The 18,222-nt window shown below is 34.1% G+C and overlaps 1 protein-coding gene and 1 long non-coding RNA gene across 2 annotated transcripts in view; one reads left to right on the top strand and one right to left on the bottom strand.

Moving 5' to 3' along the window:
* Positions 1–17,330, top strand: part of LOC136040295 (uncharacterized) — a 38,541-nt gene extending 21,211 nt beyond the window's left edge. The window contains exon 4 of the long non-coding RNA XR_010620684.1: positions 17,153–17,330. This is a non-coding gene — a long non-coding RNA (uncharacterized LOC136040295). The remainder of the gene's footprint in view (positions 1–17,152) is intronic.
* The window catches only part of LOC136040284 (metabotropic glutamate receptor 5-like), a 206,186-nt gene that overhangs the window by 24,473 nt on the left and 163,491 nt on the right, over positions 1–18,222 (bottom strand). The window contains exons 14-15 of the mRNA XM_065724531.1: positions 11,989–12,124; positions 8,021–8,199 (exon numbers count right to left, since the gene is read on the bottom strand). Of these exons, the coding sequence (XP_065580603.1) occupies positions 8,021–8,199; positions 11,989–12,124 (315 nt within the window). The remainder of the gene's footprint in view (positions 1–8,020; positions 8,200–11,988; positions 12,125–18,222) is intronic.

Below are 18,222 nucleotides of genomic sequence, written 5' to 3'. Positions count from 1 at the left end.
GAATAAGTTGTCTGTGGGTCTGTCGAGTGACGTCATGTTTGTGTGTCGACTGACGTCATGTTTGTCGACTGACGAAATTACAAACCTGGACATCGGGACACAAATGACAATCGGGACACCGGGACATCTATCTTCTATATATATAAAAACTAGCTGTTGGGGTGGCGCTTCGCGCCACCCCAACACCTAGTTGGTGGGGGCGCTTCGCGCCCCCCCCAAGCCCCCCCGCGCGCGTAAGACGTTACGCGCCATAATAGTTACGCGCCATTGTAGTTGTGTCCCTATGTCCCACCTGTGAATATAGATATATATATATATATGGTTTTAACTACGTAAAACTTGCGAATATACAACATTCTTTGCTGTCCCATTGTCTTTGCATATAAATAGATTGTCAGGTTATCCCCCTGTTTCCCCCGGTGTCCCCGTTGTAGTTGTGTCCCTGTGTCCCGGTCGTCATTTATATTCCCTGTGTCCCGGGTCCCGGTCATCATTTGTATCCCGGTGTCCCGGTCTGTATATACATTCGTTTTTTAGTTTTGTTTTTCTCCTTTATTTTTTTCCTTTTTTTTTCTTTTTTAGCTTATTTAGATTTTTAGATTTTTTAGTTTTTTTTATTAGTTTTTAGTTTTTATTTCTTTTTAGTTTTTTTGTCCCGGTCGTCATTTATATCCCCCTGTTTCCCCCGGTGTCCTCGTTGTAGTTGTGTCCCTGTGTCCCGGTCGTTATTTATATTCCCTGTGTCCCGGTCGTCATTTGTATCCCGGTGTACCGGTCTGTATATACATTCGTTTTTTAGTTTTGTTTTTCTCCTTTATTTTTTTCCTTTTTTTTTCTTTTTTAGTTTATTTAGATTTTTAGATTTTTTAGTTTTTTTATTAGTTTTTAGTTTTTTTTTCTTTTTAGTTTTTTTGTAGTTTTTACCTTCTTTTTAGTTTTGTTAATTTTTTTTTTTACTTGTGTCCTGGTCGTCATTTATACTCCCTGTGTCCCGGTGCTTTGTTGATTGCTAATCGAACATTCCTTTTGTCCTGGTCGCTTTCTCTTTGAGTGTCGTCATTTATTTTTTTCTTTTTTAGTTCTTTTAGTTTTTACCTTTTTTAGTTTTTTTTTAGTTTTTAGTTTTTTTAGTTTTTTACCTTTTTTTAGTTTTTTTAGTTTTTTAGCTTTTTTATTTTTTTTATTAGTTTTTAGTTTTTTTGTAGTTTTTGCCTTTTTTTTAGTTTTTTTAGTTTTTTAGCTTTTTTATTAGTTTTTAGTTTTTTTTGTAGTTTTTGCCTTTTTTTAGTTTTTTCAGTTTTGACGTCACCTGATCCAGTTTTTTCAGGTGACGTCACCTGATCCACGATCCACAGATCCACAGACAACTTATTTTTATATATATAGATAGTTTTTTTTTTTTTACTTATGTCCTGGTCGTCATTTATACTCCCTGTGTCCCGGTGCTTTGTTGATTGCTAATCGAACATTCCTTTTGTCCTGGTCGCTTTCTCTTTGAGTGTCGTCATTTATTAGTTTTTTCCTTTTTTTTTAGTTTTTTATTGGTTTTTACCTTTATTTTAGCTTATTTTTCAGTTTTTTCCTTTTTTTTAGTTTTTTTTTATTTTTTATTTTTTTTAGTTTTTTACCTTTTTTTAGTTTTTTTAGTTTTTTTAGTTTTTTAGCTTTTTTACTTTTTTTATTAGTTTTTAGTTTTTTTTTGTAGTTTTTGCCTTTTTTTAGTTTTTTCAGTGTTTTTTTTAGTTTTTTATTGGTTTTTACCTTTATAGTTTTTTTAGTTTTTTAGCTTTTTTATTTTTTTTATTAGTTTTTAGTTTTTTTTGTAGTTTTTGCCTTTTTTTAGTTTTTTCAGTTTTGACGTCACCTAATCCAGTTTTTTCAGGTGACGTCACCTGACACATCCATCCATCCATCCACAGACAGACAACTTATTTTTATATATATAGATAGATAGATAGATAAGTTGTCTGTGTGTCTGTCGAGTGACGTCATGTTTGTGTGTCGACTGACGTCATGTTTGTCGACTGACGAAATTACAAACCTGGACGTCGGGACACAAATGACAATCGGGACACCGGGAAATCTATCTTCTATATATATAAAAATAAGTTGTCTGTGTGTCTGTCGAGTGACGTCATGCTTGTGTGTCGACTGACGTTATGTTTGTCGACTGACGAAATTACAGACCGGGACATCGGGACACAAATGACGACCGGGACACTCAAAGAGAAAGCGACCGGGACACAAGTAATGTTCGATTAGCAATCATCATCAACAAAGCACCGGGACACATATGACGACCGGGACACAGGGAATATAAATGACGACCGCGACACTCAAAGAGAAATTACAGACTGGAACACCGGGACACAAATGACGACCGGGACACAGGGAAACAACAACAACGGGGACGCCGGGGGGCACAGGGGGATATATAAATGACGACGGAGACACAGGGAATGTTCGATTAGCCATCACCATCAACAAAGCTCAAGGACAATCATTAGAATAATGAGGTATAGATCTGAATACAGATTGTTTTTCCCATGGACAATTATATGTCCCATCAGCTAGTATATATATATATATATATATATATATATATATATATATATATATATATATATATATATATATATATATATATATATATATATATATATATATATATATATATATATATATATATATATGTTGTATATATATATATATATATATATATATATATATATATATATATATATATATATATATATATATATATATATATATATATATATATATATATATATATATATATATATATATATATATATATATATATATATATATATATATATATATATATATATATATATATATATATATATATATATATATATATATATATATATATATATATATATATATATATATATATATATATACAACGGATATGTGCTAATTTTTAATTGCTTAAAACTTGTGGATATACAACATTCTTCGCTGTTCTATTGTCTGCGCAAGGTGCCAATTTTTTAACTGCGTAAAATTTGTGCATATACAACATTCTTCGCAGTCCAATTGTCTGTGCATATAAATAGATTGTCAGGTTTTGGGAATTGGGAATTGTCGCATTGAGAATTGCAATCTTTTAAATTGAAAAGGCGGATCCGTCGGAATCATGGAAATGCGAGGTATAAGAACAGCCTCACCCTCGGAAGGCCCTGTCAAGATTGTTGCCTCTGTTACGTTTTCCATTGTTGTTTTTTTTTTTTTTTTACGGCAAGTCGCGTGCCATTGCAAAGCTCTGGTGGGTTACTATTTCGCAACAGTATTATTGGTAAGCCTATTTTTAGTGTAGCACGTGTGGTGGAAATCCTGGGAGATCCAGGGAATTTAAAAATTCTGATGGATAGTTGACCGCTTCATTTGATTCCAGAACTGTGTCGACTGACTTGTAAATGACTGCCTGGTCTCGAATCTTGGTCAGAATAATATTGTTGATTTCGTGGATGTCTTTGTTCTTGGCTGCCAGAATGCTCGTTCACTTAACCATTTATGATTTTTATAATTGGTTAGAATATTCGGAAGCACGTTTTCAACCAAATCATTTATTGACGTCACTAAATTACAGAATTCAGGAGGCAGCTGTATACGTCCTGAAATTGAGTCAACTGGGAACATTCCGTTTCCAATTTCCAGCAACTGATCTGAAAATGTTTCACCAGAGTGATCGTTTTGCAATCGGACACGCATATCTATAGTTAATTTTAATGAATTTACGTGCACCCATAAATAAGAATTTTTCAGGCAAGCATTTATTTCATCCGCAGGTGTCGATCTAGGAATAATAGGTAATTTTTGCCTGAAATCTCCCGCAAGAAATATTAATGTGCTGCCAAAGGGTATAGAATTTTCTCACAAATCTTGCATTGATCGTTTGAGAGCCTCGAGCAATTTTTGTACGCCATTGTGCACTCGTCCCAAACAGTAAGTTTGAATTGCTGCAATACTTTACCCATCCCAGATGATTTTGAAATGTTGCATGTAAGTTTCTGTAGATTGCATATTCATATATATATATATATATATATATATAATATATTATATATATATATATATATATATATATATATATATATATATATATATATATATATATATATATATATATATATATATATATATATATATATAAACTTGCATTAAAATGTGACAATTAAAACTAGTAATACTTTAAAAAACTTTTTTTAAACAGCCCTAGCACCCTTACTGCAACAAAGTTCAACCGGGAGTCTTTGCAGTAAAATTTCCCCTTTTTATAAACCTTCGTGGCATAGGCTGATATGCATTTGCATCATAAGTAAGTGAATCTGCGGAATAACTAGGATTTTGTTTTGTAAGGACAAATATATAGAAGAATGCAGGTTTTAGTGAAAATTTCGAAATAAACTGTGTTTCATGCAGAAAATACTTTTCCATCCTAGGCTTCAACTTTTTTTTTGTTAGCAAAAAAAAGGCAAGAGGAAACTATTTCCTATTGCCAGCTTTTTTAAAACTTAGGCTTTGAATGTTTTGCAAGCATTTGCTTCTCTAAAATAGTTGTCTAAAAGGCAATATATAAGGAATTTTACACTTTTTAGTGATATACATCTTAGGATCTTATGTCCTTTTTATAGAAAAGTTTTGCCCAAATCTGATTTTGTTATCACATTTTTGTTGCCGACTCCAAAATAAAAAAGGGGTAGAAATGGCTTTGTCTACAACTCAAAGTGCTTGAGATTTCTCTTTTTGTTTCTCGACCAGGTCCTTTCCCCTTCTTTTAACTGGAAATTTTGGATCAGTCACTATAGTCAATAATTTTTTTTTAGTTTCATAACTTTTATGATAAATTATCTGACCCCTTTTATTTTTGAAAATCTGCAAAAATTTTCTGAAAAATAAGAAAATAGGTGATTCCACCATATTGCTAAGTTCTGACTCGACTCAATTTGTTTATAGAGTGGACATACTTTATCAAAATGCTTGAAGGCATAAATCGCAATGAAGAGTATAAGGATGGGGTTAAAGACTCGGATGATGAGCCCTCCACGAGTTCTTCCAGCAAACAGAAGTGGGCAAGGAAGTCTTCAGATCATAAAGACGGGTATGAATGTGAAAGAGAAACTAGCTCTAAAGGATGGTTAGAGAAGGGAAAGTTGCAGAATAACCAAAGCAGTCAATGAAGCATTTGCTCACTGCCTCTAATACAATGAGGACTTTCTTTGTAAGAAGGGAAAACATGACCCGAAAAGACACAAATATAGCAAAGATCACGAAGTAAACGAAAAAGTTTGGATAGCTTCGTATTCCAAGACTATGCCATTGGACCATCACTTTTCTAGCGATTCCAAAAGTGAAAGAGTGGCAACTGTTGAAGCAAAGCTTTTTTCATTTCTCGTGGAAAATTATCTACCCTATTCACTTTCTGACGACTTTCTGAAGCTCATAAAAAGTATGCCAGGTTCGAATTTGTTAAGCTATGCCAGTTTGGGTAGAACAAAAGCAACCAACATTGCCCGACAAGCACTGGCACCTCATTTTCACTGTAAGCTTCTTGAACCGCTATAGACAAACCTTTTCTCAGTGGTTATTGACGGAACAACAAATCACTCTGTAGCAAAACAACTTGTTTTTGTGTTAGTTTACGTGATGGAAAAATGGCTATACAGTTAGATTTACTTTCACTGCTAGAGTTCAGTGATGGATGGCATTTCGTATATTCAACCAGCTGGTCAGAGTGATGAATGATGTCAGGTAGGTGGGCGTTTCTCTTCAAAATTGGATTAGATTTTGCTCTGACACCACCTATGCTATGACGGGCATAAACCATTCAGTCAAGACGCACGTAGAAGGAAAATAACCGTTGATTACAGTTGTTAAATGTAGCTGCCGTTTATGTGCCCTGGTTGCAATTAACGCTTGTAAGAAAATTTTGAAGAGTCTGGAAGATTTATCCAGAATCATTTGCAATCATTTCCAAAACCGTCCAAAACGGCTAAATTTATGTAGGAATTAGTTTCAAGTTTTGGCTTTCATGTCAAAACTGTGCGACACGTATTCTCGAGCAGTAGAATATTCTTATGTTGTACTGGGACTATTTAGTTCTTGAAGAACCCTCCCACGCGAATGACCAAGTACGAATGGTATTGAACAATCCATGCTCAAGATTTCAAATATATTTTGTTGAGTATGTGTTGGGAGAATTGAATGACTTTAATACTATTTTTTAAGCAGAAAAACCCGTATTTCACCTCTTGAAAGGCTAGGTAGAAAAGCTCCTTCGGACTTTAGGTTTGAATATCATGAGGCCTTCCTATATTCGAGTAACTAAACCTTTTTTCAGCAACCTTTACGATAAAGCGAACTGTCTTTCTGATAATAGCGTCTATGTTGGATATAAAAGACATAATTTCCTTATGGGGTCGGAAACGAGGAAGTTCTTGATTGTTTTTCCTTCTCCGACAAGATCTACAACTTCCTCCATTTCCTGACTCCAAGCTCTAGCTAAGAGTTCCTGATTTTCATCAATTCTTCGGGTACTATGACTCTGGTATTTGGAGTAAGGCTAAGCTGGAGCAGGAATGGTGGTCCATATCCAATGTAACTTTACCTGAAGATGTCAATCTTGCAAATATATGACGATTTGGACATAGTGGTCTATTGGCACCATGTTCTCACGATGAAATCTCCTATAGGAGGAATCATATTTGCAAACGTTCTGAAAGTGATACAGTACTTTTTTTTTTACTGCCAATGTCAAATGTCATTGCCGAGCGGCTTTTTAGCGTTCTAAAGGAAGTGAAAACTGACAGGCGAAATCGTCTTAGCTCAATAACTCTTTCGTCAACATTAAAAGTCAAATGTGGCCTCAAACGCTAGCTAAAAGATAACCGTGGTAATGTTGAGTTCGAGCCGAGACTTGTTGAGCGGGTCCCTAAAGTAAAGGCTAATGTAACTTCGAATAAGTGCATCGCTACAACTCAAAATATTCTGCGAAGTGCGGCTTAAATAAGCGTAGGCAAATCTCATGACAGGCTGTCCGATTCCGATTAAGCTTTTTCTGTCAATCTGAATGCTTCCCTTCAACGTTTTTTATTACCTTTAATGCGATGATTCTCGTTAAAAACTGATCCTATTCATAGTAACGACTTTTATTGCTAGCAATTTCATTTTCTGTTTTTCAATCCCATTCTTCCAAAAAGATAGAAAAGTGACTTTTGAAATGAAAAAGTAACCTTAAAATAACCGCAAACCCAGTAGGTTTGCATGGAATCAGATGGAGTCTTTTCAAGCCTAGGCCTCAGGTCTCCAAACATCGGCAATGCTTTATTTTCATGCATATTTTAGTCATTATAGCTGGAGAAACCCCAAGGGCTGGAGCCAGGCTTTTTGAAGGAGGAAGAAATCGGTCAAGAAGAAAAACCTGAAGTTTGCCTTGAACACTTGGAATTGTAGGCAAGTGTGTCACTTTCTCTTTTCCTTTGGGGCGAGCGGGGGAATACGCTGACAGATCAAAATCACGTTGACGATTTTTTTTTTTTGGACCGAGCAAATGTATTTTGCCGCGAAAAGGCGAAACTTTAAAAAAAAACATCATTAAAAAGTGTATTATCCTTAGTGCTTGCCTCTTCGAAACCTATTTTAGAATAGCAAATATTACCGCAAAAGCACTGCTTTTTCAGACGACCGGCACCGTGAAGTGGTGGCGGTCGAGTGGAACTCATTTCCCACCACTCTTTGTCAGCAAACGTTGGCAAAACATCACCGTTTTGTAGAGTCCATGCTTTTTAGTGGAGATGCTCCAAAAGCCGACGAAAGTGTTGTAAAAGAAGTTGCTTTTCTGATTCACGTTTGTTCTTTTTTGTTATGCCTTCTTTGGGACGATAAAGCAGAAGAAATAAGACAAAAAAAGTAGAAAAAATAACTGAATCCTAGTAATTTAGGATTCAACTAGAAATCGTTGCTACCCAAAGCCTCTGATTATTATTTCACTTACTTTAGCATCGCTTCCAAAGTAAATAGGAAAGAATGCACCCCATATGACGCACGTGGTGTACATAGCAAATCCTATAAACTTTGCTTCATTAAAGTTTTCTGGCAAATTCCTCGTTTTCACAGCATATACGGTGCAAAGGATGATTAAAAAGAAACAAAAGCCAAAAGGAGCCAAAGTACCTGAAATGAATTTACATAAAAATTAATTTTCTCAAAACAAGCTTCGTCTACTATTTTATTTAAGTAGTCAACTCTAAGCGTTAGAATAGAAACTTATTTTAACATCTAAAGCAGTATATTTTGTCAATTGTTCAATTGTTATAAGCAAGGAATAGTCTGGCGAAGTCAAAAGAACAATAAAGTGTATGAAACATGACGAAATAATTTATGATGTCCTATTTCCAATCTTACCGTTTAAAAAATGATTAAAGAATATTCAGAGAAAAAAGTATGCATAGTAAAGCTTATTAATACCTTGATAAAGAACTTTTGTTTTCATTTCTTCAGAACATTCTACGTAAGATTAACTGTATTTTAATAAGATTATTTAGATTACATTTTCATCTAAAGGGGAAAAATTCCATGACAGAAAACCGTAGGCTGTAAACCAAATTTAGCTTGTGGTTGACATGATGGCTTTTAATACTTTTACGAATAATAGCCAGTCTACGAACTTAATCTATTAGTGCGTTTTAACGGATTGTAAGTAAGAAGCGATTGGGCCCAATAATAACTGAAAAAATTTACTAGCTTGAGAAAATTTGCCAGCTTTTTTAAAATGAAGGTAACACACCCCAAATATTCAAGCAGTCTGAATGAAAATCACACCACTAGAGAGCCTTACAGTAGAGGTTGCAAGTTCTCATCTACAAAAATATGTCAATTTGTGTTATGCCAGAAGAAAACTCACGAATGCTTCTTTATTTTTATACTTTTTTTCTGAAAGATAATTATATCGAATCTGTGGTCCCAGAAGATCGGGATAGCGCTCATTCGAACGGAAATTAGAAGTTCCAGTGTCTTTTTCAAATGACCAAAACAATTGGAAGGAAACTAGCCCCTCTACCAAGCCTTTTTTTCCTCAATGGCATCCGGTCAAAATATTGGGATAGCCATTTGGTTCAGCATAGTTAAAAGGTCCAATAACTATGCATTTGGCAATGATATGACCCCCCCCCCCACCAACACACACACAGTACCTGAAGAAAGGAAAGCAACTTATTTAATTGGCCCATTGTTTACATGTAGTTTTTGTTATTTTGAAATATACAAAAAAATTTCGAGGGTAATTTTCAGCTGGGAGAATTTCCTGCGGGGAGACTTTTATGTAGGAAGAGAATTTTCTGCGTTTGAAATGTTCCAGGGGTAATTTTAAAAGGGGAAGGGGGCTGTAAATCATGCAGTTTTCTCGGTGCTTACGTATAATATTTAGGAAGGGAATCTTTCTTGTGGGTAACCTCGTATAGTATGGAATCTCGAGGGGATGTTGAACTAAATCAAAACAAACTATGCTTACGCAGGTAGTTGAAATGAGAAATTAGCATTATCTTAGGAACGGCTTAGAGCGTTACATTGAAAATTTTGGGATATTTGGGGGGGGGGTGAACTAGCCAAAAGGCACTATGTACATACAATTAGTGGTAATGTTACTATTGCGAAAACTGTTACTAGCAAGACTAATTGTATTAAGGTGAAGTTTTCGGGGAATGTTTAGGAGACTTTAAACTAAATCAAAACAAAATATATGCATGCAGGTTATCAAAATAGTATCAGTAAATTCTTAAGAACTGCTTAGAGCATTAAGTTCCAACTTTCAGGGTATGTTGAGGGGGATGTTGAACTAGGTAAGCCAATATTCGAATACTGCTACTACTACTGCTGCTTTTAAGGGTAAGAGTGTTTAGGTAAAATTTCCAGGGATTGCTTAGGGAAATGTGGAATAAAATAAAATCGAACTATATATGTGCTGGTTTTCAAAACAGCATAAAAGCAATATCTTAGGAAAAGTTTTAACTTTTAAGTTGAAACATACAGGGAGCGTTTTGAGAGATTTTGAACTCACCATAAGGTAACAATTGCATGCTAGGCTACTACATTTTCTACTACTACTGCAACTTCTACCACCATTTCTACTATTATCATGACTACTATCACTACTGCTTCTGCTTCTACTACTGCTAATAAACCTAAGAGTTTAAGGTGAATACCTCGGGAAATTTTGATTGGATGTTGAACCAAATCAAAGCAAACCGTAAACACACAGGTTGTCGAAAGCGGGTATCAGCAATATCACAGAAACGGCTTAGAGCATTAAGTAGAAAATTTTAGTATAAAGTAAGGGGGACGCTGAACTAAATTAAAACATATTATTCGGTATTATTTGCATACTACTAGTGCAACTAATGCTACAAAAATCTCTGCTATTACTATGGCTAATAGCATTAAGAAAAAAATTCAAAAATGTTTAGGGAGACCTTGAAATGAACCAAAAAAGGAATAAATTAATGCAATTTATCAAAAAAGGGTGTATAGCAATGTTCGTGGAACCCCTCCTCAATCCCTCACTCTTCAAGATAAATCTTATAGTACATGTAAAAAAGCTCTATATTCCAAATAAACGGCCGTTTTGTTTCAGGAGTCGTTCTTAAGGACTTGGGACGAAAAATCAAACTTCAGCATTTTTTTATTCCTTTTTTTTTATTTGGTTTATGATTGTTTTCATATAATGCCAATAAATCAAGCTTCCCTGGAAATGGAGGATTCCTTACCACAAGGAAAATTCGTTAATGAAACTTTCCTCCCGCGTAAGATAACCCCCCAGGAAATTTCTCCCGGAAAGTTCCACCCCGTCTGAAAATCCCCCGGATTTTTTTTTGTGGTCGATTCCACTTGAAAAAATCTCCTTGGGATACTTTCATTTGAAAAAGACTATAATATCTGATTGTTCTTTAAATCATGCCGGAAGTCACCCTTTCTCCTTGGAAAAATTTTTCCCGAAATTATCTCGCAAGAGAAAATTGCTCATGCAACTTCCTCCCAGTGGAAAACACCCACAGCAGAACCCCCTCCCCCAGAAAATGTCTGTATATTTTCCATCACAAATACTACATGTAAACAACGGGAAATTTTCATAACTTACAGCCGATTCCCCAGTGTCTGTGGGGGTCATGTTATCCCCAAACTGATATTTATTGCACCTTTAAACTATGCTGAAGAAATTAGTCTGTCAAAATTTGTCCGAATTGTTGCTCTCCAATCTTTTTGGTCACTTAAAAAAGGCACTAGAACTTTTAATTTCTGTTCCAATGAGTTTTCTCACGATACTCTAGGACTATGGGCTTAATACGATCACCGCTGAAAAAAAAAGAACGAATCAACACATATCCATGATCTTTCTTCTGGTATAAATACAGAAATTCCACGTTTTTGCAGATGAGAGCTCAAAACCTCTACAGACAGGTTCTGTGATACGCTGAATACGTCTCTGATATCTCATTACTTCGCTTTTTAGGATTTCTTTCTCCCTTTATGGAAATTCAGGCAAATTTTCTCAAGCTCACAGCTTTCAATGAGTTATACTAAACTTAATTAATTTTATATATTTAGAATCAATAACATCAACAAAACTCTAATTCTTTTGATATTTCTATTGATATCAAAATTCCGTTTTTTAGGATTTCCATTACTATTGAGCCGAGTAGCTCCTTACTTATAGTTACTTACCGCAAATTCTTCGATATTCGCCCTTCAAATTTTTTACCATTTTATGTTTATCCTTATTATAGCTTAGAGAGTGTTGTAAAATGTTAACAATTTCAATAAGTAATCATAGAAGTAAAACGAACAAGTAAAATAACACCCAATAAGAATAATAGATAGTATTAAAAGTCTAAAATAGAAGTTCAAAATTTGCAAAAGAAAATAGGTTTTTAAAAAATAAATAAAAATTCAAAAAGCTTAAGAAATTACCAAGTAATGTTGTGTTACACTTTATTAGTTTCATGTGCTCCATAGGATAGCAAAACGTGAAGTCAGCCGGCTCATAAAATAGTAGGCCAAAAATAATTACGGCTTCAATGAAGATAAGCCCAAAGGTGACAGCAACCTGTAAAAATTCAAAATGAAACGTTATATTGAAGCAAGTATCTAGACTAAACTTAAGCATATGTATAAGCCTGTGTTTGAACTACTTGAGCTTTTGCATACCATTTTCCATCGAATAGACAATTAATGTAGTTTCTCAAAGATTGTATAAATCCTCTTCTTTGATGGATCTTCACAAAAAATTATGTAAATTTATATATTTATAGCTTGTTTAATTTGAATTAGTTGAAAGGTTTTCTCTTTTAGCATATTAAAATAAACTCATGCCATTATTTATTTATTTGGAAGCAATCAATTCCAATGTTGAAAGTTAAAACCCTTAAATAGCAACTAATTATGCTGATTAATGTTTGGTTGCAACTTTAATACATTTTTTGGAAAACACAGTGTTGAGAGAGAGATAGAAAAACGCAAAGAATATTCCAGAATTTAAATAATTTTGCACCAACTGGTATCTCATCAGAGGCAACGCTCTAGCTTTGCCTGTAGTAAAGAGCCAAGTGCCTTCAATGTACTATTTCATTTATTCCAGAGTCACACGGTATATGAAATGGATGGTTTCAAAAGCTTTAGGAGGGTTTTCCACTTGAAAGTTCTAGTGTAAAATAGTTGAAAGTTCCAGTAAATTTTCCGCTGGGGCACACATGACGTCCAGAGACCATGGGGGAAGGATCGTAAATAATACATATTGGCAATTGTTTTAAACGCACGTTTTACAATGACAGGGCCAGGCATGGACCTAGATAGTTAAGAGGCATTGTTAATTCAATACATAAACGAGGGCTTGTTGCAGTATCTCAGGAGCAGCTAAAGGTATTAAGTTGAAACTTTTAGGGCATGTTGAGGGGAATGTTAAACTAAACTAAAAGACAATATGCGCATCCAGGTTGTCAAAAGGACATATATGCATTATCTCATGAACTACAAGAGATATTGTGTATTTAGATTGTCAAAAGAAAGCATTTGTTATATTTCAGGAACAGCTAAGGGCATCAACATGAAAATTTTATTGAATGTAGAACTATATCAAAAGTCACTATGTGCATCCAGGTGGCTAAAAGGGCGTATCTTTACTATCTCAGAAACAGCTAAGTGTATTACGTAGAAACTTTCAGCGAATGTTGAAGGAGTGTTAAACTAAATCAGAAGACGCTCTGGACATTCACGTTCTAAAAGGGACAAGTCTGCAATATTTCCGAAATGGCTAAGGGGATTAAGTTTAAACTTCTAGTAATATCGAGAGTGAAGCTGAAAAAAAATCAGAAGACGCTAAATGCTTCTCGGTTGCCAAAAGGACGTTTCAGAGAATGTTTGAAGATAAATTGAAGTAAATGAAAAGACATTTTGTGAATCCACGTTGTCGAACTGGACATGTACAGTATCTTAAGAACGGGTAATAGTAGTAAGTTGAAACTTCCCGGTAAATAAGAGTAATAAGTTAAAAAATAAGCGGCTCAAAATGCAACTAAAACTAATTTACATTTTTCCATGTTCGCATTTTTTAGAATCTTTAAAACAACAAGCATTAACTATACACTGGACTATTCGAAATCATAGTGATGAGCAGTGTTGCCAGACAATAAATCAATAGGTAAGCCACAGGCTTTAAAAAACATGCCAAAAATAAGCCGCAGCCTTTGAAAAGCAAGTCAAAAATAAGCCAGACAACATTTTGCCCCAAAATTCAGCTCAAGTTTTACGTTGATTACTTACCCTTTATTCACCCTATTGCATTTTCACGCAAAAGCAACAATTTTAGCGTGATGTACCAAATTTCATTCGTATTTTGCTGTAGGTTTATGCGTCATAAGGATTCTAGAGTTTTGAAATATTTTTGTTTTTGGCTTTTAGAACCTGATTTAGCCTATTCCCATGGAGAAGCCGTTTAAATATCAAAGAGTTGGTGGAAATAAACTGTAAGTAAAGAGCAGTTCGGCTCAATAGCAACCGAAACTCTAAAAAGCAGAATTTTCATAACAATAGACACAACAAAAGTATTGATGCCGAATACAAATATAAAAAGTCCATTAGGTTTAATAAAATCCACCAAAAGCTGCGTGCCTGAGAAAATTTTCACAGCTTTTGAAAAGGGGAGAGGGAGGAAACACCATCAAATAGTTTAGCGATCATAAAGAAATCAAACCAGCAGATTTAGCATATAAGAGAACCCTACTCTATGGAGTTTCAAGCTCTTATCAGTAGGGGAACGCTTTAGCGTTGCCTATAGTAAAGGGTCATTATGCTTTAATGTATTATGTTTTCGTTTTTTCCATGGGCATTTCACATAAAAAGAATAGTTGTAAACATTTCGGTGGATGCTCATTCAACTGGAAATTCTAATTCAACTGGAAAGTCCCCTCACCGCCCTTTTTACCCAAAATGTATCCGATCAAAATTTTGAAATAACAATTTTGTTCAAAATAATCCGAAGTTCATAAAACTATGCCTCCAGGGTTCATAAGGCCCACAGAGCTACTGGGGCAAGGGCTGTAAGTTATGTAAGTTGTCGATTTTTAGCATAAAAGCCTTTAAAAGGCATAAAGGTTTTAGCATAAAGATTTTTAGCATAAAAGGTTTTAAAAGGCCATATTGACTTTGAAGGGGGCTCATTCGATTGGAAATCAAAACTTTTAGTGCCCTTTTCAGAGCCAAAAGTGATTGGAAGGCAACCAGACCCCGCCCGTCACGTCCTCTTTCTCCAAATGAATCTGATAAAAGTTACAAGATAGCTAAATTGTTCAAAATAGGGGGGTTGACTCCCCCTCCCCGAGCCGCCGGGGTAAGGGCTGTAAGTTTTACAAGCTGCCCATTGTTAACATATAAGTTAACAATGTGCATCAAAATAAAAACTATGTGCATCTCCGTTGTCAAAAGTGCGCATCAGCACTATCAGATGATTGACTGGCTAATGATACTTAGTTAAAAATTTGAAGGGATGTTGAATCAAATCAAAAGATACTATATGCATCCACCTTGTTAAAATGGCGCGTGCAATATCTCAGAAATAGTTGAGGATATAACGTTCAAACTTTCAGAGAATTTTGAGCTATAAAAAGATATACCTTAGATTAGGTAATTAGGTATTAGGTATTAGGTAAAAGATTTTTTACCTTAGTTTAGGTAAAAAACATGCTAATTTTATTAATCAATAAAATTTATAGAATCCTGTAAAAAAACCATTATTAGTTTTAATTCTCACATTTTAATGTAAGTTTATACATATATATTTTTTTTCTCATATTGTGCTAAAGACGGCCCTTGGACATAGGGCCGAAAATCTACTGAATTGATTTCCACTGTCTTGAAAATATTTACCCTATTGTTTCTACTTTGCGTTTGTTTGTTACGAAAAGGCAGTGTGGTTTTCGTCGCTATTTTCGTCTAGCCTATGGGGAGCAGTTGACCTATGATATCTTTTATTTTGTCAGTTTAGGTAAAAAAAACATGCTAATATTATCAATCAATAAAATTTTTTTAAAATCCCGTAAAAAACATTATTAATTTTAATCCTCATATTTTAATGTAAGTTTGTAGTCTATACATATATATTTTTTTTCTTTTTCGTATTGTGCTAAAGACGACCCTTGGACATAAGGCCGAAATATCCACTGAATTGATTTCCACTGTCTTGAAAAGATTTTCCCTAATATTTCTACTTTGCGTTTGTTTGTTATGGAAAGGCAGTGTGGTCTTCGTCACTATTTTCGTCTAGCCTACGGGGAGCAGTTGACCTATGAAATCTTTTATTTTGTCAGTTTAGGTAAAAAAAACATGCTAATATTATCAATTAATAAAAAAAATTTTAAATCCTGTGCAAAATATTATTAGTTGTTACCCTCATATTTTAATGTAAGTTTGTAGTCTATACATATATATTTTTTTCTTTCTCGTATTGTGCTAAAGACGGCCCTTGAACATAGGGCCGAAATATCCACTGAATTGATTTCCACTGTCTTGAACATATTTTACCTATTGTTTCTACTTTGTATTTGTTTGCTATGGAAAGGCAGTGTGGTTTTCGTCGCTATTTTAGGTCTACCCTATGGGGAGCAGTTGACCTATGATACCTTTTATTTTGTCAGTTTAGGTAAAAAACATGTTAATATTATCAATCAATATAATTTTTTAAATTCTGTAAAAAACATTATTAGTTTTATCCTAGTATTTTAATGTAAGTTTGTAGTCTATACATATATATTTTTTTCTTTCTCGTATTGTGCTGAAGACGGCCCTTGGACATAGGGCCGAAATATCCACTGAATTGATTTCCACTGTCATGAAAAGATTTTCCTTAATGTTTCTACTTTGTGTCTGTTTGTTATGGAAAGGCAGTGTGGTCTTCGTCGCTATTTTCGTCTAGCCTATGGGGAGCAGTTGACCTATGATATTTTTTATTTTGTCAGTTTAGGTAAAAAAATGCTAATATTGTCAATCAATAAAATTCTTTTAAATCCTGTAGAAAACATTAGTTTTAATTAGTTTTTATCCTCTAGTTTAATCCTGTAGAAAACATTAGAAATATTAGTTTTAATCCTTATATTTTAGTGTAAGTTCATCTATATATCTAAATATATATATATATATATATATATATATATATATATATATATATATATATATATATATATATATATATATATATATATATATATATATATATATATATATATATATATATATATATATATATATATATATATATATATATTTCTTTTCTCTTTCTCGTATTGTGCTGAAGACGGCCCTTGGACATAGGGCCAAAATATCCGCTGAATTGATTTCCACTGTCTTGAAAAGATTATCCCTAGTGTTTTTACTTTGTGTTTGTTTGTTTTTCAAGTACCTTTTTTACGTGACCAAAAGTATTGGAGGGCAACTAGCCCCACTTGTACGCTTCTTTTTCCCCTAACACATCTGATAAAAAATTTGAGACAGCCATTCGATTCAGCATAGAATCCCCAAGGATTGTTCGTTAGAGAATTCTCAATAAAGGTGAAACCATGGTTTCATATTTATTTAAAATTTGCAGGCTGTGGACTTTGCACCGCCAAACGTTATCTCCGAGAACATAACCCCGGAACTATTGGAAGAATTGACGAAGTAAAGCTTTTAGTTCTCCTTTTCCAGCCTCACTTGCACACAAAGATTACAGCTTTGTTTTTATGATATGAAAAATATTGGATTATAAGGTAAAGATAATAGAAGGAAATAATTTCTCCCAGAATAAGCCGTAAACGCCAAAAAATAAGTCAGATCGCAGTACAATAAGCCAAGTTTAAGCTGGCGGGTAAATACAAAAATTTTCCCACCAGTCACAATTAGAATATGCGAGTTTGATGGGAAGTAAGTCTACATAGCAACACTAATATGAGTGACAATTTCAATGACTAAATTCTATCTTATATCCCACGTTGATTTATAGGTCTATCTTTCAATATTTTGTTTTTGGGACGGGGGAATTCCATCAGTCTCAAGAGATTACTGTTGCACCGACGTCTTAGGTCAATGTTCTGCATCCTGTGTTGATTCATGTGTAATTACCTTTCGTTTTAACTAACTTAAGTCAGTTAAAAGCCTTAATAGAAGGCCAGAGCTATTCTCTGCCATTAGGGAGGGGGACTGCAAAGCAACAGAAAATAGACATAATAACTACTTATGCACAATTTCACTTCGAAAATGGAATTAGGATTTTATTTTTATTACAGTTGGTTTAGCCTTGGCAAACAAAAATACAGTCGTTAGTAGCATTGGTGAATAAATTGTAGTGAAAAAAGGATTGTCTCCTGGCTTTTGGTTAAGACTTCAACTTGTATTTACATGTATCTTTTCAACCAAGAGGGAAGCCAGAGAACCACAGTCCCAATGTCAACAAAGCACTCCTTTTTCCTTAGTTACGATGATTTCTATTTTGAAATAAGGAGAGATCAACAATTCCTTTATTATTATAGACGTAACTTGGATGGCACTCTAAAGCAAACATAAATTAATTTCAAGAAAAGTTTCCTTGGAACTAAGTTTTTCAAAAAGCTTTGATGAAACTAAAAAGCTCATTTATTTTCGGGCATTCAGAAAGGCTAATTTTAATCCGAGGAAATTTTG

Source organism: Artemia franciscana, chromosome 2 (genome assembly GCF_032884065.1).
Source record: "Artemia franciscana chromosome 2, ASM3288406v1, whole genome shotgun sequence".
NCBI lineage: Eukaryota > Metazoa > Arthropoda > Branchiopoda > Anostraca > Artemiidae > Artemia > Artemia franciscana.
This window is presented reverse-complemented; position numbering and strand designations above follow the sequence as displayed.